The sequence below is a fragment of the Equus caballus genome, chromosome 13 (assembly GCF_041296265.1).
Source record: "Equus caballus isolate H_3958 breed thoroughbred chromosome 13, TB-T2T, whole genome shotgun sequence".
Taxonomy (NCBI): domain Eukaryota; kingdom Metazoa; phylum Chordata; class Mammalia; order Perissodactyla; family Equidae; genus Equus; species Equus caballus.
The window spans coordinates 36,638,145-36,660,563 of NC_091696.1; the positions used below are offsets into that span (position 1 = coordinate 36,638,145).

Genomic DNA, 22,419 nt, shown 5'->3' on the forward strand with positions numbered 1-22,419 from the left:
TGCCAATGAATTAGGTCATGTGCTTTCTTCACGTAATTATAATGTAATATGCTAATATCATTTCCTACCACAAACGCTTCCTTCTGTAGAATATGTGTCCTTGTCCACATAGCTACAGTGAAATTTAGAGTGAAGTGATTATTTAGCAAACTCTGAGGCCTGATACAATGCTTTGGGCCTGTGATTTCTCACTAATCTTCATTGATGATGATAAACAATTCCACTTTGCAGGTATCCTAAAGAATTCCAGGGTATATGCAAAGATGCTCTTTTTAGCAGCTTGGAAAAAATCCAAGTATCTTTTGATAGGCACTTTGATAGTTCCATACTAAGGGACATTATGCAATAATTTAAAAGAATAAGATGTACAATCACATACTGTCATGAATAAAGCTCTAAGGTACAGTGTGAAGTGAAAAATGCAAGCTTCACCATGACATACAGAATGATACCTTCTACGTAATCCACCCCCCAATATTAGAATGTATTTCTACGGGGATAGATAGATATAGGTTTAGATATACATTTATTTTTAAAAGGTCTAGAAGGATCTATATCCAGTAGGGGAGGTGGTCTTTTTCTTTAATGTTTACCTTTTTTTACATGTAATATATTTTTCTTTAATGTTTATATTTTTAAAGGGAGTTATGATTACAAATTAATTAAACACATCCAACCTTTTGACTACAATTAGGTTTTATATTCCTAACTCCTTTGGAGCCAGAAGATATGGATTCAGAAGTGTCACAGGCAAAAAAAAAATCCCACAACCTAGTGGAGTTATTGTCATAAATTGCAAGAAGACAGATGCTTTAATGAAGGGTAGAATTGGATTATTTCAATAAATCGAGTGTTCCTAGTCTCATTTGTGGCCCCATGAGTGGAAGTGGACTCTCTGAGAAGCTCCTCTCTTACCTGGCAAAACACTTGTGTGGAAGCAGTTCCTGGTATGTCCCTGGGTTTCTCAGTAGGGCGATGATGGTGAGAAAGCCGGACAGGGCCTGCGCCACCAAGAAAGGAAAAACAAAATCTGTGTTTGAAAATGAGAAAGACATTGAGACCGTTGGGGAATGTCCAGGGGAGAGGATCACTAGCTTCAAGACTCAGCTGGAGCAAGTCCTTTATCTTAATGAGCCTTGGAAGAGGATTTAGCTGTTCCTATCTGGATCTAGGAGCTACCATGTTAATCACCCAGTAACTGAATGGATACACAGCTTGACCTTTACTTCTGGATCCCTGAAGCCCTTTGCTTAGATTTATTGTTTTGAATAATAATCCTGGATGTTGTCAGGAAAATTTTGATTTGTGAAGGTAGTTTAGAGATTAACACAGCAGTTTAGAGATTGTGTGATGGAATCCAATAGGCCCAGTTTTATTTCTGGTTCCAGCTCTGATTCCTTGGGCTAGTTAGTTAACCTCTCTGAGCCTCAGTTTCCCCAGTTTCTACCTCACAGTGCTGTTGGGGAGATCAATGAAATAATGCATGTTAGGAGCCAGTACCTGGTGAATAGAAGATAGTGGATATTAATATTATCATCTTCATTATCATTATTGTCTGTTAAAAGTTTCATTTTCAGCGATTCAGCTGAAGCAGCCAGCTCCTCCTGATTCCAAAGAGCCTAGAGAAGTGAGAGGACACTGTTCTCAGAAGGAGGGAGAACATCTTCGGGTCAGGATCACATTTCAAATTTAATTCTTGATTCACCTCATGTTGGGCATGAGTCGCTGGGCCATTGCTAATGTTTCCTTTCTGGCCTTTGCCCCGGCCCTCACAGGGAACTGGTCTAACGTTTAGAAGAGACTCAGGGCAGAAGATTGCCATGTGATACAGAAATACACAGTTCCTTAAAGCCAAGTTCCCCAGACATTGCTCAGAGACAAAGTTTCACCAAGAGTGTCACCCAAACACCACAAGACATCTGCTGGCTGAAAGTCCATCCACTGTCTAAAGAGAAACAGGAAAAACATCTGAATTCTCTTGCATTGGTACTGGCAACAACAAGAAGAGTCGCTAGTTATTAAGCACTAACCTGTGGAAATAAAGACGATTCAAATGAGAACAAGCAAAGGCTATTTTCTCAGAGTTTGCTACAGCAAGGGAGTCGGCCCCCATCATTTGCAGTTTGGCAGAGATCCAGGCAGGCAGAGGACTGTAAAGCTTTATAGTGGAGAGAAGGGAAGGGTCTAGATGCCCCCTGAGTGGAGGCTGTTGGCACGGGGAAGCTGTAGGTGGGCTAACTAGAGGTGGACGTCCTATGTGATGGGTTAGGGGTGCACATTTGGCTGTCACTGGCTGGTCCTATGTTAGAAGCGGGACAAAAATTAGGGAAGCTGTCAGTTATTAATTAATCCCTGGCCATTTGGGGCTGATTGCTGCAGGGGTTATTGTTTGGCTTCCTGGGCTGGTTGCTGGACACAGTGGTCTGACTTCCTCCAAGTCTGATTTGGAGATAGCAGGCTGGCTTCCTGGGCTAGTCTGTAGATAATGGGTTGGTTTCCTGGGCTGGTTGCTGCAGACTGTGGGTCAGAGTTCTGTTTTAATATGTGATCTGGCCATTGTCCATTTGTATATTCAGGCTCTTACACTGTATATGTGGTACTGTGTTCACTGCTTTACACACGTCAACTTATTGAATACTTCCTTCTATACAAACAGCACACTCTCCACAATGTTCTGCACTGCTGGTTCTCCTGCACAGTGCATGCTGCAGATCTTTCCATAGCAAACATATATTTTAAGTGCTATATTTTTAAAATAGTGGCATAATATTTCATTGGATAGATGTACCATTATTTGTTTAACCACCCCCCAAACCCAACCTTTTTGCTGTTACAAATTAGGGTGCAACACCTATCCTTGTGGTGATGGCAGCTTGCATGTACGGCAATGGATCTGTGGGATACATCCCTAGAAATGGACTGCTGGGTAAACGGGAAGGTGCATTTGTAATCTAGAGAGATGTTGCTAAATTTTACCCCAAATGATATCTAATTTAATTCTTACAAAAACACTATAGGATTGGCGTTTTGATAGACGAGGGAACTGTCTCATAGACATGAAACAGCTGGTCCAAGGCGGTGAGTGCAGCCTTGGAATTGGAACCTCGGTCTAGCCAGTGGCTCTGAAGCACTGTGTCCTACTGCCTCCTCCCCGTGTTAGGGTGGCTACTGTTATTAACCTCCAGCCTCAGGCCAGGCACTGAGCTAAGCATGCTCTGTACAATAGCTCCTTTAAATCTCACAACCCGGAGGCCGGCCCGGTGGCCTGGGGGTTAAGTTCACGTGCTCTGCTTTGCTGGCCTAGGGTTTTGCCAGTTCACATCCTGGGTGCGGACATGGCACCACTCATTAGGCCACGCTGAGGCAGCATCCCACATGCCACAACTAGAAGGGCCCACAACTAAAATATACAACTATGTACTGGGAGGATTTGGGGAGAAAAAGCAGAAAAATAAATAAATAAAGATTGTCAGCTGAGCTAATATCTGTTGCCAATTTTTAAGTCTCGCAACCTTCGGAGGTAGATGTTACTGTATTTATTAAATCTAAGATGCCATCAAATGAGAAGTTCCACCATTATTATTCTGTGACTCATCAAGAAAATGCAAAACAGTGCTACTTAAACTTGAGCATGCTTTGTTTGTAAGGCACTTCCTGATGTTAAAATGAAATGCAAAAAAGTGTGCATCTTGGAGTCACAAAATACAGCATTATCCCATTTCACAAATGAGGACACTGAAGTATCATGAGGTGAAATGACTTGCCTAAGGTCACACTAGGCACTGGCAGAATTGAGGTTTGAACGGTTATACCCGTTTAATGCCAGAGCCACCTCAGTACTCAACCCTTTCCTTGCTCTTCTGCTGGGGGCAAATAATTCTTTGGAGTCAGAGCTCCTCCAAGTAAAGTAGTGGTACCAGGGAATTCTCAAGGTTTAGATGGCAGAGCAGGAGGGCTTGGAAATGTGCAGGGCTGTTATCCCGGCTGATATGAGCTAAACTGCCACAGCCCCTGCCTCCTGGTTTAATCATCTTGTGTTCTAGAACTCAGTTCCGATGATCACATTTTCCTGCTTAAAAACAACCCTCCAACGGCTCCCCAGTGCTGTCATGATAAGGTAAGGGTGATACTCTTTTCTTATAATCAAGTCCATGTGACTTCACCCTCACCTCTTATTTCTTTTCTTTCCACACCTTACACTTCAGCCAAACTGGCCCTGTGCTCTATACATCCTCTTGCTTTTTCTCTTCCAGCCTTTGGGTTGCTCTACGCTGTTTCCTTTGCTCTGAGTGCTCTTTCCACGCTCACCTCCACATAATCAAATCGCACATAGAGAGTTCACCTCCAATGCTTTATATGCCGGTCTCTTTTGGAAATTATTGCTCTGTCCTCTGAGTCTCCTAATGCTTTCTCCTAAAGAACCACAAACTTTCTGCCATGAATTACTTATTCATATGCTTGTCATGGCTCTCTGACTAGCCTGTGGACTTCTTGAGGGTAAAGTTCACACCTGACTCCTCTTTGAACCCTTCCTTTCTCCTGATCTAGTGACTAACACAGAGTAGAGATCAGATATCACCCTTGCTGTATGGAGACGTTCAATGAACACAGAATTGGAAACGACATTAGACAGAGACCTTCAAACCTGCTCTCAATTTCTGCACTCTTTGACTACTGACCTCTTTAAGGCAAGTTGATTCTGCAGGGTCCTACATCTGTGTTTGGATCTCCTTGATTGCTTGTATCTTCTGATATTTGCATTAGAACACAAGATCTGTTAAACACCTGCCTGTAGGCCTCTGACCCAATTTCAGCCCTCCAGGTGCCTCAGGTCCCCTCTTAGCTCAGTTTCCCCATCATAATGATGTGGGTGTTTCTGGCATTGTGTTGTGAGGGAGGTGAAATGGGAGACCAGGGACTTGGCACAGACTGTAATCCTAGATCTTATAAACTCACTGTGAAAGCTCCTTTCTTTGTAGACCTGGGTGACTTGGGGACATTTCCTGGCTCTCAAGGTATGACCATGAGGCCAATAGAATCTCCTTAAATTCTGTCAGCATCTGTCTTAATTGGCATTATGTTGCCTTCTAGGTACCAGGGCTTTAGGAAGTCTTGGATGTTATCCAGCAGGCACTTTTATGAATTCATGTATTGAATAAATGAATAATTTCAGTTTCTCCCATTCTAATTCTCTGCCTGATATCCACAGTTTGTTAATAGCTCATAAAGAGACAAAGACTTTGTTGTGAGTTTGAGCAACACACATACATGTACCTATTTCCCCTAAGGGATTCTTGGTTAAGTTTCTTAAGAGAATTTTTTTCTTTTTCTTTTTCTTGAAGATTGGCACTTGAGCTAACAACTGTGGGCAATCTTCTTTTTTTTTTTCTTTTCTTCTTCTTCTTCCCAAAGCCCCCCAGTACATAGTTGTATATTGTAGTTGTAGCTCCCCCTTGTTGTGCTATGTGGGACATCACCTCAGCATGGCATGATGAGTGGTGCCATGTCCATGCCCAGGGTCCAAACTGGTGAAACCCTGGGCCGCCAAAGTGGAGCATGCAAACTTAACCACTCAGCCATGAGGCTGGCCTCTCTTAAGAGAACTTGAGCACAGAGTCACAATTCACAAGCATTTACCTTAGGAAGAATTGACTGTAAGGTTGGGAAACCAGAACAAACACAAGGCAATTACTTCCATGGGTGTTCAACCAAAAAGACTGAAATCATTTTCAATGCTGGAGGAAAGATGGACTAGATTAGATTTTCCAAGAGATAGTATAGTATCCATGAGCTATTATAGGATTATTTTTTAAATGAGTAGTATGATGACATGGGATTTTCATCTCAGGTGCCGAGTTTAGACCCAAACCCCTTATAAGTTGTGACTCTGCCTTTGTGTTTATCACTACGAATAGTGGTCAACACACTTGTTCACCATGGTTCTGTTAGCAGAGAAGAATAGGAAACATACAACAGTGTGTCTTTTGGGTAATTGCCCTGGATCCCTCCCCAGCTGCATGGACCCACTGCTCTTCCTCTCTCCCCAAGACTCTTAGATTTCTGGCTCTTCAGTAACTTGTTTTTGATCCTTTCGTGTACACCTTCCCACTTTGCTTGCAGTCCCATTTCTTCCCTCAGTGTTGACATTTTCTGCAGTCTTTGGTTAGAAACTCCTTTCTTAGCTTTGTTCCCATGAAACTCTCCCTTTTCTCCCCAAGAGAAGAGCTTTCAGACCAATAAAGGACTCCTTTAAGAGCACAGCAGAGTGCCTGAGAGATCCATATGTCTGTACATCTGAAGGCTGGTGGACTAGGCTTCTGAGAGGCAGTGGAACTAGGAGAGGAGCTCCCTCCCCCCTTCCTGGCAGAGGCAATCCAAAACAGCAATACCACTGGTAGGGGCAGTGGTTGTCTGACCTGAGGTTTCTAAAAGTGCACTAGTACTGGGGACCAGAAGGCTACAGGAACAGTAATTGTTGTCATGGTTCAGCCCCACCTCTCTCCTAACAGTCTCATGTGACTCCTGTGACTTGAGGCTTCAGGAGCCACAGCAGCACCCATGACGCAGACCCTACTTGCAGTGGGGGCTGCATATAAGACCCTAGGCCCCTGCCAGCAGCAGTGACACCCATGAACCCAGCACATCTGGCAGTGGTGCTCCCAGCAACCACAGTTAACCCCAGAGCAGCAGCACAGGTGGTATACGTGGCAGCAGCACCGGAGCCTGTGGAGGGCCAGTGGGGGAGCAGAAGATCCAGGCTTCCCCAAAAGCAATAGAAGTGCTCTCAACCTGGTGACCCCAGTGGCAGCACCCACAACTGCAGCAACATTAGAGGCAGCAGGTCACCAGCAACATCGGAGACACAAGGAGGGCGCTGATGATGCCTCTGGCAGAGGCACTGGAGGGTGGAAAGTGCAGGCTCTCAAATACAAGCAGAAGCAACTCAGAATCAAAGTAAGAAAAGCCTTACCCCAGTGAGAACGGTGTTTACCATCACAAATGCACCAGCAGAGGATCAACTCATCGAGCGCCGTGAAGAACTACAGTAACGTGGGAGAACAGAAAGCAAGTGACAGCTCTCCAAAAACCAAACTTGAAGCCACAGAAGACTGCAATCTAACTGACAGAGAATTCAAAACAGATGTCATGAAGAAACTCAGCAAGTTAGAAGAAAACTCCGAAAGGCAGTTAATGAGCTCAGGAATAAAAGTAACGAACAGACAGAGTACTTCACCAAAGAGATTGAAACTAAAAAAAAGCCAAACAAATTCTGGACATGAAGACCACAATGGGATGGAAAATAAAGGACAAAGCATTGGAAATAGAGCACAAAACATGGAAGAGAGAATTAGAGAGGTCAAAGATAGAAATTTAGAAATGATTCAAGTGGAAGAGGAGACAGAACTAAGATTTTTAAAAAATGAAGAAATTTTATGAAAAATATCCAACTCTATTAGGAAAAGCAACATAAGCACAATAGATATCCTGGAAGCAGAAGAGAGGGAGAAAGGAGCAGAAAGCTTATTTAAGAAGTAATAGCTGAGAACTTCCCCAACCTGCGTAAGGAACTGGATATACAAGTACATGAAGCTAATAGAACTCCTAATTATCTCAACATAAAAAGACCTTCTCCAAGGCACATTATATTAAAAATGTCAAAAGTCAATGACATTACCATAGGAGAAGAGGGTGGAGAGAGGGCAAAAGGGCACATATGTATGGTGACAGATAAAATCTATTGGTGGTGAACGTAACAAAGTCTATACGGGAACTGATATACAATAATGTACACCTGAAATTTACTCAAGTTACAAGCCAATATGACTTCAACAAAAAGAAAAGAATACATACAACACCAAAAAATATCCAATTTAAAAATATGGTCAGGGGCTGGCCCCGTGGCGGAGTGGTTGGGTTCGCACACTCCGCTTCGGCGGCCCAGGATTTCTGGGTTCGAATTCTGGGCGCAGATATGGTGCCGCTCATCGGGCCATGCTGAGGCAGCATCCCACATGCCACAACTAGAAGGACCCACAACTAAAAATACATGACTATGTACGGGGCGGTTTGGGGAGAAAAAGGTTACATAAAATCTTTAAAAAAATGGTCAGAGGACTTAAGTAGACATTTCTACAGAAAAGATATTCTGCAAAGAACTATTTCTACAAGTAAACAAGGAACACGGGAGAAGATGCTCACCATCATTAGCCATGAGGGAAATGCAAAATAAAACAACAACGATGCATGTCAGAAAGATGGTGAGATAGGAAGGCCCAGCACTCATCGCCCACAGAAACCATAATTTAACCACCATTCATGGACAAAAATACCTTTAGGAAAGCTCTAGAAGCCAGGTATGAGGTCTCAGCATGCCGGTGGAGCAGAAAATCTAACAACCACATTGAGAAGGGCAGAAAGAACAGCTCCACCTGCGTCACCGTTCCCACAGGCTGGCTCAGCTCAGCTCAGAGAGACCCCTCCACCTGCGATTTCTCCCAGGGGGAAGAGAGCAGTGTGAGCGTCACTTCCACAGGCTTTCCAGGCACTGCTTGAAAGCCTATTTCTGTCTTGCTGAGAGAATCAGCATGGCTGGATCCTCTGGGGATAGCTAAGAACAGAGATGTGAAGAGGGGTTCACAGCAACCACTGTGGGATCTCAAAGCCAGCCCACAGACACTGCCAGCCACCCCACCCACAGGCCCTGCAGCTGGTATGGATGTTCCTCAGAAAACTGAAAACAGGGCTACCATATGATGCAGGAATGCCACCCTGGGTATATATCCAGAGGAAATGAAATCAGGATCTCAGAGAGATATCTGCACCCCATGTTCACTGCAGCATTACTCACAATAGCCAAGATACAGGAACAACCTAAATGTCCATCAATGGCCATATGGATATAGAAAATGTGAGGTAGTTATGCACAACGGGATATTATTCAGCCTAAAAAATAAGGAAATCCTGCCATTTGTGACAAGATGGACGAACCTGGAGGACATTATGCTAAGTGAAGTAAGACAGACACAGAAAGATAAATATTGCATAATTTTGCTTTTATGTAGAACTTTTAAAAAATCTGAATTCATAGTATCACAGAGTAGAATAGTGATTACCAGAGGCTGGGGGATGAGCAAAAAGAAGAGATACTGATCAAAAGTAAGAAACTGTCCATTAAAAGATGAATAAGTTCTGGATGAAAATGTACAGTGTGGTGACTATAGTTAATAATGTGTTATATACTTTAAATTTACAAAGAGATCTCAAGTATTCTCACCACACACACACACACACACACAGAAACACAAATAGTCATGTGAGGTGAAGGATGTGTTAATTAGCTTGAGCACGGTGATCTTTGCAAAACGTACATATTATCAAAATACCAAGATGTACACCTTAAATATATACAATGCCTCCTTGTCAATTATACCCCAGGAAAGCTGGAGGGAAAAGGAAAAGTAAAGGTCAATGACAAAGAAAGAATATTAATGGCAGCCAGGGAGAAGAAAATAACTTAGAAAGGAACCCCCATCACACTATCAGCGGAAACTCTACAGCTAGGAGACAGTGGAATGATATATTAGAAATACATCACTTAAAATATACATAGACACACAGGGAAAACTCATGTGCATAATCTATAGACTCATAGACAGAGAAACTCAGACTCTTAGGTCTATGATGCAGAATTACACAACCAAACACACATGCACACACACACTCCCAGACCATCACCCCACCCCAGCCCACAAGACAGCCAACAAGACGAACAGACAGCCCTGGCACTCAGTGGAGGCCACTGCAGGCAGACATGATGAATAGACCCTGGCATGACCTGCCCCACCTAAGCTGTCAGGTAAGGGGGCATTTTCCTGGTTCCAAACCGAGGGCTGGGCATCTGCCCCACACCAGGGCCTTCTGGACAGCTGTGCCTGGGTCCTAAGATGCCAGAGAGTGACCAGGGTAGAGTTGCTCTGGAGACAGGGGCCCAGGGTAGGGACAGGGATCCTGACAGTGTGTACTTAGGGCAGAGGTACTGTATGAGGCTTAGCAGAGCTCAAGGAGAAGAGAGGGAGAGAGGCGAGCCTCCCCAGGACCCTGCCATGCCTCAGAATGAGCTGCACCCTCTCCCACAATAATGACAATAACAATAATGAAATTGTCAGGACTATTATATGATGACATTATCATCACAACAGCAATGACTGATCATCAGTCCCAGGTCGAGGAGCAAGGGGTGTCACCATGGCCATCTGGTTTGACCTCATCTTCTGAGCAGGGCAGACCCCAAGCAAAGCTGGGCCCTGGGCAAAGCTTCGCTCTGGCCCCTTATCCTTCTGGAATCTTCTTGCCTCAGCCTCCCCCTCTCCCAACATCCCTTCCTAGACCCAAGTCCCCTCTGACCCTTTGCTCAGCCTTGGTACCGCCCTCTCCCTCACCACTCTGAAGCTGATTCCCCATGTGTGCAACGGGGATAGAGATGGTGCTGACCTCCGATCCCATGAGATGATGCCTGCACAGTTCAGTGCTCAGCACAGGCCAACAAGAGGAGGGGCCTTTGGTTACATCCTTATTGCCTTTAATGGCTGCATACCTTCAAGGCCCCAGTTCTGGGAGGACAGATGCCCCTGGGGGATGCTGCTGCTGATGTGCACAGGGGCTCAGCACGAGGCTTTTTCTTGTCCTTAGGACAGTCTTTGGACGCAGGCATGGACACTCCCATTTTAGTGAAGGAAACCCACTCAGGGTCACACAGCTGGAAAGCAGCGCACCTGAGTCTTAAGCCCAAGGCTGCTGGCCTGGCCTCCAGGGGCCATGAAGGGCTCCCCTGCACGGGAGGCTCACACTGGGTGCATTTGGGGAGTAAGTGCTTCCTCGGCTGCAGAAATGATCTCACCTGTTCCAGGCCCCCAACCTCTGTCACTTCTCCTTGTTTCCTTCCTCTCTGCTTGAACTATGGTCAGGGTGACCCTGGAAGCTTTCACGGAAGTCCCCAGCCCGTTACAGGCTGGGCCTCTCTCCCGTTCACTTCTGGGCTAGTCTGACTTCCACCCCTTCTGTACTGCTCTCTCCTTGTGTAACCAGGACGGCGCATCTCTGGGGCTCTTTAGGCAGCCAACAGCATCTAAGCAGAATTTCATATGCCCTGTTGTTTTGTTTTGTTTTTGCTTTTCTTGTTTTTTATGGTTTCTTTATATTTACGGTAAAAGACGCTGATTTTCCACTATAATAATGATGGAATGTTTCCTGTTTGCTATAAATTTATATAATAATAAAATGTGGTGGGATTTAAAGCAATGATTTTAAGCTGCCATGGGCCTGAATGAGTTGGGGAAACACTGTGTGTAAACACGCAGAACAGAGCCTTAGGTAGCTCGTGACGGGGCCCAGGAGAGGTGATCACCAGTGGGGTTTATCTTGGTCTCTGGGCCCCTGCCCACCTGCTTGGCTCTCCCCACCTGTCACTCTTGGTGCTGCCAAGCTCCCTGGGTGTTGTCCCCAGGTCCCCCAGGAGAGAAGATAATGAACTTTCTCTCTTAAAATGCTCACTTTCCTGGAGATCCCAGGAGATCAATCATGAGAGTGAGCTTGGATTTTCCCCACTGAGGTTCATAACGCAAAACCCATGCTAACAGACAGCAGGGTGACAGAAAAGTGACATGTTCACCACTGTTTCAGTTGTGATGATGTCTGTTTAATCGAGGATGATTTTGAGACCATACAATCCGCCACACAGAGTGGAATTCCCAGGGCAGGTGGAGACGTATTTTATTGCCATTTTATCATGATGATATCATTCAGTTCAAAGATAGACCCTTTTCTTTTGGGATTTCTTCTTATACTCATTTTTTTATTTATAAAGGTACCTCTCAGGTTCCTAACATGTGGGAATTTCCAGTCAGCTTTTTATCAGTGACTTCTAGCACAATTACTTTGTGGAAAGATGCTCTGTATGATTTCATTCCTCTGAAATATATGGAAATTTGTGTATAGACAAAATAAATAGGGTTAATTCTGTAAACGTATCATACCTGCCCCCAACAGTCGTTACATGGTTATAGATAGATATATGGGTAATCTGGGTGATTAAGGTGGTTTGCTATTAAGATCGTCTGCATCTTACGGATGTTCTGTCTGCTTATTGTACGAGTTGCTGAGAGGGATGTGAAACCCTCCCACTCTGCTTGTGTGTTTGATTCTCTTTTCACTTCACTTACAAGTCATCCTTTGCTTTGTATGTTTTTCAGCCAATGGCCATGGGAAACCTTGGGAGGTCAGAAAGGAAAGAGGGGTGCCCAGAAGTGGGGGACAGGGGACCTGGGTTGGGAAGGACTAGAAACCAGAAGGTCTGTGAAGGTTCCAAAGAGGACCTGTTACTGGGATGGCTCCTGGGGAGGCACCGGTTGGGGGAGGGGCATTCTAAACGTGAGGTCACACGGTGTCCACTGTGATAAACCAGGGGTGAAGGCAGGGGATTGGTCAAAAGGGAGTATAAAGCATCGGGGTTGCTAAGGCAGCAGCCAAACAGGAGAAGGCTTGGAGGAGGACAAAGCCCTCATCCCCTCTAACTGCTCCTGAGAGTCTGCTTCACCTGATCCTTGTGTCCTGCTGACTTACTGACCTACTGACCTGTCTGAACTCTCCTCCCTCCCCTCTAGGACTTGATCTGACCCAGTACTTTCCCTGGCCTGCTTCTTCTTCCCCTCCCAGGTGCCCAACAGCTCCTTTCCTGCCACACCCACACCCCAATCCCACCCTCAATCCAACCTCTCCCCCCAACCCCCTCCCAATCCCTCACCTCATCACCTCCCTACCCCACCCTTCCCCTCACGCCCTCTGCATCACTCCCTCCCCACCTCCTTCCTTGAGGACCAGGACATGGAGGTGCAGAGGTTGGTCTTCTGGCTCCTTTTGCTTGGGTTTCCCGGTTACCCAAACACAAACGTGAGTGAACATTGGACATCAGATGGTTCTTCCTTTTTATTGGGCTCTTTTACGTGGTGGTTAAATAACATATTTTTCATGGGTTTCTTGATGGGAACTCAGACATCCTGAAGACTGAGGACCTCAGGCCAAGTTGCTTGACCAGCCTGAACAGGTTCTGGCCAGAACTGTGCACATCAAATTCTGGGTCTTGTCAGCACTGCTTGGACCAAACACAGCAGGGTTGACAGGATGGAAACCTGAAAATAGTACCTGTACAGTGTCTAGAAGGAAGTATTTGTGAATATACTGAAAGTCATTGAGTTGTATGTCTTCAGTGGAAGAATTGTTTAATTTGTGAATTATAGCTCAATCAAGTTGTTTTTAGAAACATAAGGAACTCTTATTTAAGAGGAGTCATGGGAATTAGACTGTCTCCTGGAAGCCTTGTCAAGATCCTGTTTCAAGCCATGCAATTGTAGGGCCCATCTCATGTGTAGTTTGCTTTTCTATAAGTACATGGTTCATATATGTGAAGGTTGGCAGCCCTGGGAACAGTGGTATCTAAGTATTGGTGTTGGTACTAGTCTGTTAAAAAGTGGAATGTCATTTGTGCTCTGTGCTTTCGGCCTTGTTGACTTTTAGCAACTTCTAAGTCATCTCTTCCTTTCTGCTCTTGGAAGCTACCCCCAGGGACTCTGTGTCCAACCATGTTGATGGGAGCCCTCAGAAGTCCATCAGAAAATAAGTGGCTGCATCCTGCTGCGATGTTAATAAAGGGTAATTTATTAGGAATGACATGACCAGGAGGCGAATGAGTTGTTTTCCTTTCTTTAGTAAAGCATTCACTTGTAGAGTGTTGATTTACTCAAAGCAGAAAGCATCCTTAATGTCCTTAGGATTGTCCAAATATAAAGAAATTCCAGACTCCTAGTATTGAGGGAGAGAGACTGAGAAAACCCCTTAGAGATAAGTAGATTTGTTTTGATTGGCATGCACCAGATTCTTAGGGATCTGGAAAGGTCCAGTGGTCAGGAACAACCCTCACATTGAGGCAGAATCATCCCAAATGAGTATCTCTAATCAAAGAAGAATTATTCTGTCTCCTTTGAATCTACAAAGGAGGAAATTTCTTGTTAGTCTTTGTTGGAACTTCCCCCTACCCTCTACCTAGGTTCCATTCTCACAGATGAATTAAGCTCTCTTTCCCTACCTCATCTTTGAGCACCTGGATAAACTCGCCTGTCTTGCATTTCCCACATCTACCCTTGCTCATGGCCATTGACTGTCAGAACCTCAGCTTTTTGGCCCCATTGGATCTCATCTACGTAGGAGTCAACTACTGATATCAGCTCTCCACGGTTGTCAGATGTAAGGAGAGTGCTCACGACTGGGGATGTTTGATCAGGTAGTGACCAGACGGTCTTTGTCTTTTTTGTGCATTTGATCCACATGGTTGTCCATGTGCTGAGAGCTACTGCTCTCTCTCTGACAGTGGTGACTCAAAGACAGTGCATGTTCCCCATGAGCACACATTTTACTGACCCCAGCTGTGAGGGCTGAAGATGAAAATGTTATAGATTTCAGAGGCTACTTTCTAGAGAAGTTTTATTTGCACAAAACTGAAGCTTGGTACATGGATTAGTATGAATTGAGGTGTGAGTTTATTTTCTTCCAAAATATTTATAGATATAGTTTGGTAAAACGACGTGTTTGCCTTTTGTTTTGGTGAACAGACATTCTAGAATTATTGTATTCCTTTACAAGTTAATTTTCATGGTTGCTATTGATTCATTTAGGTGCCATTCTATGAAATATGAATGGGAATTATTTTTACTAGCTATGTGGAATTGTGTTTTTAACTAACTTAAATTCTCATAGTTTTAATCATAATATACAAGATCACAGTATTATGCAAATCTCTATGTACTACAGAAATCTGATATTATGTGCTCTGGTTCACAATCAAAGTGGACATTAAAAGTAAACCTCAATAGTTTTAGAAACTTGAGCTAAGCAAAACTCTGGAATTAATTTTTGTAGGAGAAATAATCCCGGTGTCATCATAATAACAGCCTCCCATCTCTCTCAGTTGTGTGCATATCTATAAACATCTCTTTATTATTCTCATTTGTATCTTTAACACACATTTTTTATTATTCTTTCCCATTCTTCCATACATTTGGGTGTACTTTTGGAGATGTTCCAAAGAATTTTATCTAGGTACTTCATGAATATACAATAGATGACCTAGGCTTCCCGATCACGATAAGTTTGATTTTAATTAGTTTTCAATTTTAACTGGTTTATAAATTCATAGTTTAAGTTCTGTTAACTATTTTAAAAAGTATCTGAAATGTGTTTGCCAGCAAAATAAAATCTCGAACAGTGTGTGTATTAGATTTTTTTTCCTCCAGCTTAAGTGTGGTGTAATTTCTGTATAATAACAGCACCATTGTAATGAATCCAGTTTGTTGATATTTGACCTACGTATGCAGCAATGAAACCATCACCACATTAAGATAGTAAACACACTCATCGCTCCCAAAAGTTTCCTCCTGCTCCTTTGTAATCCATCTGTCCATGAGGAGACATTCGAGGGGTGTGGTCCTCCTGGAGGCTGGGTTAGTGTTTCTAAAGATGACTCTGTGACAAATGTATTGTGAATGTCTTTGAGGTTCCTCACTATCTTCAACATTATTTCAGCTGGTCCATATTCCACATGAACTTTTCCACTTTGGGCTTGATGTTTTGGGAACCCTGTGGAAGTTGACCATTATTATTGTCTCCTTGGGAATTTCTGCATTCATCATTTTCCACTGGAAAACTGTCCTTGCTGTGAGTATACTAAAGTAATTTATGGATATACTTTTAATCATAAATAAGTAGGGATTTTGATAGTCACTGGACCTTTTGTTTGCATTCAGTACTACAAATTTCCCTCTAAGTGCTGCTTTCACAGCATCCCACAAATTCTAGTAAGTCCTATTTTCATTATCATTTAGGTTGAATTATTTTTAAATTTCTATTGAGATGCTTCTTTGACCTATGTGTTCTTTAGAAGTGTGGTGTTTAGTCTCCAATTTTTTTGTGGTTTTCCAACTGCCTTTCTTTCACTGATTTCTAGTTTAACTCCATTGTGGTCTGAGAACATAGTTTCTCTGATTTCTTTTACTTTAAATTTCTTATGAATTTTATGGTCCTGAATATGGTGTATCTGGGTGAATGTTCTATGTGAGCTTGAAAATAAAGTATATTCTGCTCTTGAAGTCTTCTACAGATGTCAGCAGATCCAGTTGATTGAAGGTGTTGTTCAGTTCAACAGAAATTCAGTAAGAATACAGCTGAACTGAACAACATCTTATTTCTGTAAGTTGGGTCTGTCATTGAGTGATAGAGGGTTTTGAAGTCTCCAGCTGTGATAGTGGATTCTCCTATTTCTCCAGGAAATTCTGTCAGTTTTTGCCTCATGTATTTTGACACGCTGTTGTTAATACATACATATTAGGGATTTTATGTCTTCTTGGAGAACTGACACCTTTACCATCAAAATGATGCCACTCATTATTCCTGATAATTTTCCTTACTTTTTAGTATTGTTTTGGAGGAGAATTTCACTGGCTACAGAAATCTAGGTTGATGGTTCCTTTCTTTGAACACTTTAAATATTTCATTCTATTTTCTTGTTGATTGCACAGTTTCCCAAGAGAAGTTGAATGTATTTCTTATCCTTGTTCCTCTATAGGTAGGATGTTATACTCCCGTGCCCCTGCCCTACCCCAGGCTTCTTTCAAAATGTTTTGTGTTTGCTTTTCTGTAGTTTAAATAGTATATGCCTAGGTGTACATTTTTTCTTGTTTGGTGTGTATCCTGCTTGGAATTCCTTGAGCTTCCTGGACCTATGGTTTGGTGACTATCATTAATTTTGGAAAATTCTCAGTCATTATTGCTTCAAATATTTCTTCCTTTCCTTTCTTCTGCCGGGGTTCCCATTATGTGTATGTTTCACCTTTTGTAATTGTCCCACTAGTCTTTGATTTTGTGTGTTATTTTGGGGACTTTTTCTTTCCATTTCTGTTTTTAAAGCTTCTACTAACATTTCTTCAAGCTTGATGATTCTTTCCTCAGCTATGTCAAGTCTGTTAATGAATGCATCAAAGGCATTCCTAATTTCTGTTATGGTGTTTTTGATTTCTAGAATTTCCTTTTGGCCCGTAGAATTTTCATCTCTCTGCTTGTATTCACTGTCTCTTCTTGTCTGTTTTCTCCATTTTGCGTTAGACCTGTTAGTGTGTTAATCATCATGGTTTTCCATTCTTAGCCTGATAATTCCATCATCTCTGCCATACTGAGTGTGATTCTAATGCTTACTCTCTGTGTTCAAACTGTGTTTTTTCTTTTAGCCTGCCATATAAGGTTTTGTTGAAAGCTGGGTATCATGTCCTGGTTTAAAAGAAGAACTGAGGTAAATAGGCCTTTAGTCTGAGGATTTACGTTTATCTGGCTGGGATTAGGCTGAGTTTACTCTTAGGTGAGACAGGAAGAAGAGAGAGCTCTGGAGCTGGGTACTTCCCTTCACCTAGGTCACTTAGTCTTTGGAAAAATACCACTTAGGCTCTGCTTAAGTAGTTTCTCTGCATGCAGGTCTTTTCAAGAAGAATAAATACCATGAGTTTATTTCTAAATGGCTATTTTCCCCCTCTTCCTGCCAATAGAATGAGGGGATTTTTCTCCAGTATTTCCTGTGAGAACCTGTTAGGACTCCTGGAGATAAAATTCACACAAATATGGGAACCCCTCAAGATTGGGCACTCGGGCCTTTTTTAATCTCTTGCTTCTTCATGCTGAGCATCCAGGAATTCATCCGTTATGGTGTTTTCCTACCATGGCGTTCTAGTTCCTGTGGAGATTCCTGACCTTGGGCTTCTGGTCCAATTAGTGGTGATTGTCTGATCCGCCAGTCTGGTTCACTGATTCTCCAGGCAACAGTTGGCTCTGTGACTTCAGTTCTCTGACAGGTCTATGAAGAACTTTTGACTTTAAGTTTGTTCAGCTTTTTTCTTGCTATGTGGACAGGAGTGACAATTTCCAAGCTCCTTACAAGCTGGATCAGGATCCAGGAGTCCAGCTCTTTGATTTGCTTCCTTTAGACTACTAATCTGACCACAAATTAATGTTTGAAATGGAAGTTGACTTTGTAAAATACTCTAACCATTTTAGTAAAGAACTCGTTGAGCAAAACAACAATATATTTTCAGTGAGAAAACTGCAATTCATAAACCTTCCCCTTCAAAAAGAAAACACAGATATTAAGTATTTGGTGAGCCCATCCCTCTTCCCACTTGTCCCTCCCTGTAGGGTTGGGTGACAGGGGACAGGGAAGTGCACTGATTCCTGCGCATTGTGTGAAGTTAAAGGTATATCTGTGATTTTTTGTTTGCCTTCCATGGATTCATTTTCCTATCAAAACAGCATTATAACTGTCTTTTGATACCATAATGATATTCCAGTATCTTGGCAATATCATTTGGGCTGGCCTCAGCATCTGATCATCATTTAAAACTATTCAAAGGGGAAATATGTTTTAGGGGGTAAATAAAATGTGCCTTTCCATGGTATTAAAATGAGGTCCTGCCTAGATTTTATTGAGCTATAATTCCACAGGGTATGACTCGGGTCTGAGAAGCACTTTTTTTGCCTTTTCTTAAAATGTTAGCTGTCATTTCTGTTGTTGCTTGTGCTTTCCTCTAGCCATCTCCCCCTCTCTTTCTCATCTGATGACCCTCTTTATGTATTGAGTGGTCTTTGAAAATCATAGGACCTGATGTGTTGTAATTGTTTATCAATGCAGCAAACAGCCAACTCTGTTAGATTTCAGAAAACCTTTCTATTGAGTGAAAGAGGCATATCTTAGGAGTACAGATCTTTTGCCTTTTTTATCGGAGACTTTTAAACAATCCCAGATTCTGGACTTCAGTGTGGATATTGGGTTTGACAAAATAACAATCAGATAAATGAAGCATTATTGTGTTTATAAAAATGTTTGCCATATCCATTATCAAAATTAAATAGATTGGTGTTAATTTAATAGAATATAAAGAGGTCTTTTGCTCAAAAATAAGTTATTTACCTATGTGCTCTTTATCAGAGATGGTTGTGAAGTTTCATGACTTAAACAGGGAATTAAAACTTTCTCTTATTTTTAATCCTATGAATCATTATGCTGAACAAAATGATGATTATAACCTCATTGGATTATTATTTTGATATTTTATCAGAATGATAGATTTTTACTAATAGTATGTTTTGACATCATATTTAATTTTGTTTCTTCCTCTCCTAGATAAAGCTTCGAACATATCAAGGTAAGAGTTTAGGCTTCGGTTTTCCTTGTAATATTTCCTCAGTTCTGGTGTTTGATGAGTTTTAATTCAATTGGGAGTAAAGACAGTGACTTTTGATGTCTAATTGGCTTTTTAACGCTTGAAAATCTTACTCTTCGCCGGTTGGAGTCTAAATGACAATGTAGAGGGAGGTGCCATCTATTGAGATAAGAGAGCCAGAGGAGGAACAGATCACAGGGGTAGGGAAAATAGGATGAGTTTAATTTTGCATAGAAATATTTAGTAAGCGAGTGGGGAAGTGGGGAAAACCTGGAGGAAGCCAGGTTTTTAATTTTTGTTTTTTAAAGCAATTGTACTGATCTGTTTATTTTATTTGATAATTGGAGGACAGAATGTAAGTACATAGGTTGCTTGAATTTTCTGTTTCCCCTCTGGTGATGACAGGGCTGTTTGAACTGTTCACATTTTCTAAGAATATTGGTTAACGATGGGATGTTAGTCTAAGACATTTTATTGTGTTTCCCCATCTTCGAAAAAAGATTAAATAGGAATCTCATTGAAATAGGGTTCTTATATCCATACTTGTTTCCTATATTTAAAATGCCACTAACTAAAACTTGTTTTCTTCAGGATCATAGTCCTGCTAAAATGTTATTTATGGTCATAGTGCCAATAATGTGCCTTTGCTGTTGACACATTGGGGTAATTCAATTTTATTCATTTGTGTAATAATCTTAGAAATGGTTTTGCTCTCTTTTTAGTTAATTTCCATCACAGTTCTTATACGATGAAGACTTACTTGAAAGAAAATTCAGAACTGGTCAAAAAATTATCTCTTTGTGAACACAAGGTATAATCATCCTTGAATTTTTGTTTTCATGGCTTCATCTTGAAGTACCTCCACTTTCTTCTAGTTTAGTTATTTTGCTGTGCCTTCTTTCAACCTAGTGTGACATTTCATTATGTTGTATAACAGTCTAAATTCAAAGCAAGCATCTTATATATAAAGTACCACTTTTTAAATTTCTATAAAGACTTACCCATGGGGGAATAAGTTTCACTATCACTATAGTAAGTATTTTTGAGTTCTGAATTCTTTATTACTATTTGTATAGCTCAATGAAGAAAATAAATTTGCTCAAGAAACTAAGAGGCAGAACAAGATTCTCGGTGATGAAGCACGGAAATTTAAGGTAAAAATCCCTTCTTTTTCATAGATTACACTCTAAAAACAGAAGTAAAAGTAACGAGTAAATATTGCTGATCTCTATATGTTTTGTTGAAGGAAAACATCAAAATGCTGGAAAACATTAATGACATCATTGAAAGGATATTTGCTGAACTGGAATATGACAGAGATAGAAACAACGAGAATCGGGATTTGGTGAGAGTTTTGCTACCAAGTTATTACCATAATTTGATTTTGAGCCTTTTTGTTGATGGGGTGAATTGAGCCCTGCATTCTTCCATGCTGTTCACTGCTGTTCCAAGTACTAATACCCACAATGCCTTTTTAAATTTAAGGACTTAGGAAGAATGTTTTTCTGTTTTTACAACCCTGGGTAATTTCTTTATATCATCCAGCACTTCCTCTCCTCCAAGAAACATAGAACTGAGAAATTGTAGGAGAGAGTACTAGAGACGTCTAGCCATGTTGAACAGTCCTATCCCTCTTAGTGCAGAGCAGGGAATTTTCAAAGTGATTCTAGTGACAGTATTTACCTTCCACTAAGAAAAGCTGCTCATTTGAGCCGTTTGGCTTCAAGGTTTTAGACCTTCTTTGCTTTTGCCTTGTCCCCCAGTCAAGTATCTCATTGTCTCAATAGTAGAAAGTTGGAGTGCCCATGAAATATTTCTGACTTCTACTATTCTCTTAGTTCCTCATTTATTTCTGTGTTTGACTTTTCTCCTTGGCTCAAACTGGATCAACCGCTTTTAATGAAACAGGGGCTGATGTGGGGTATGTCTGGTTGGCATTTCTTCTTTTTAGCATACCGTCCGGTGTTCCTATTGAAATCCAGTACATGTTTTGTTTCTATCCTGCATGTAGATAGCAGAAAAGAAAAATCTACAGAGAACTTAAAAGTTGATATTTCAATGAACACCTCAGGAATTTCAGAAGTAAACTACCTAGATTTGCTGCAAGAATTTCATTGTACACCTTAAGTTTGATGAAGAACAAATATGTCATGTCTTAGAATATTAAATTTATATGTTATTGTTTTAGAGATTTTTCTTCTTGGAAACTAAGTCATTAGTGAGAATGTTTGGCTTTAGGTTTGAATCCCCCTTAATGAAGTTCATGTCCGCGAACCAAAATTGAAGTCTGAAGAACAGCAGGTACAGAAGGAAAATGCTCAGCTTACGGGCAAGAAGGAGCAGATAACAAAAAGTTCCTCCCATAGGTTATATAAATCAGAGAACTAAACATCATTACTTCCTTTTAAATTTTCTTATTTTTAATCGAGGTAAAATACACCTAATATTTGCCATCTAACCCTTGCAAGTGTACATTTTAGTAGTGTAAGATACATTCACATTGTTGTACAATCATTGCTTCTTGAATATCTTTTCTCAAATCTGTCTTAAAGTCAGGAGATATGAGTGGAGGATTCAAGGATTCGAACCACAAAGCCTCGACATCTAGTGAATGTAATCTGGAAGGTATGTTGATTGTTGGGAAGAAAATTCCATATATTAAAAATAAGTTTGCACTGGGAAGGTAAAAAATGTCTTCTAGCCTTCAGGATTCTCTCCTTTCTCCTCTCCCCATCACAACCCAGTTCTTGAGAATGTGTGCACACAGACAAAGAAAATTGTTTTATGCTTTACAGAAGGGAGAAAGACACTAAAAGAGAACTGTGAGGCTTTGAGATCTATTAAAGTGGAAAAGGAAGCTGAATTAAAAATGTTGAAGATGAACATAGGCGTGACTGATGAACTCTTTGGACAAAGCAAGATGGTCATAGACAAGTAAGATGTTCAAGTGTTGATAGTTACAAATAGTGTTGTATTAGTGAAAGTATAGACCAATGTAGATAATTATAATTTTGTACAATATTTATCACTGTATTTTCACCATATTCAGTCAGTACAGAATTGTGTTTCTCATTTCTGCCTTGATTTTTGTTATCTGCATCTTCTTTTCCAT

At 41.5% G+C, this 22,419-nt stretch overlaps 2 protein-coding genes across 9 annotated transcripts in view; both read left to right on the forward strand.

Moving 5' to 3' along the window:
- Positions 1 to 22,419, forward strand: part of REXO5 (RNA exonuclease 5) — a 692,166-nt gene that overhangs the window by 560,422 nt on the left and 109,325 nt on the right. The window lies entirely within an intron of this gene.
- The window catches only part of LOC102147945 (transport and Golgi organization protein 1 homolog), a 58,588-nt gene that overhangs the window by 30,384 nt on the left and 5,785 nt on the right, over positions 1 to 22,419 (forward strand). For 5 of the 7 annotated variants that reach the window (XM_070232150.1, XM_070232155.1, XM_070232152.1 and 2 more), the window contains exons 4-10: positions 15,631 to 15,762; positions 19,268 to 19,289; positions 20,030 to 20,118; positions 20,384 to 20,461; positions 20,554 to 20,652; positions 21,860 to 21,932; positions 22,103 to 22,241. In XM_070232150.1, the coding sequence (XP_070088251.1) occupies positions 20,056 to 20,118; positions 20,384 to 20,461; positions 20,554 to 20,652; positions 21,860 to 21,932; positions 22,103 to 22,241 (452 nt within the window). In that variant the 5' untranslated portion in view covers positions 15,631 to 15,762; positions 19,268 to 19,289; positions 20,030 to 20,055. Of the gene's footprint in view, positions 1 to 12,519; positions 14,333 to 15,630; positions 15,763 to 19,267; positions 19,290 to 20,029; positions 20,119 to 20,383; positions 20,462 to 20,553; positions 20,653 to 21,859; positions 21,933 to 22,102; positions 22,242 to 22,419 lie in introns of those variants that run through there. The other 2 variants (XM_023635339.2, XM_070232149.1) reach the window with 2 other exon arrangements.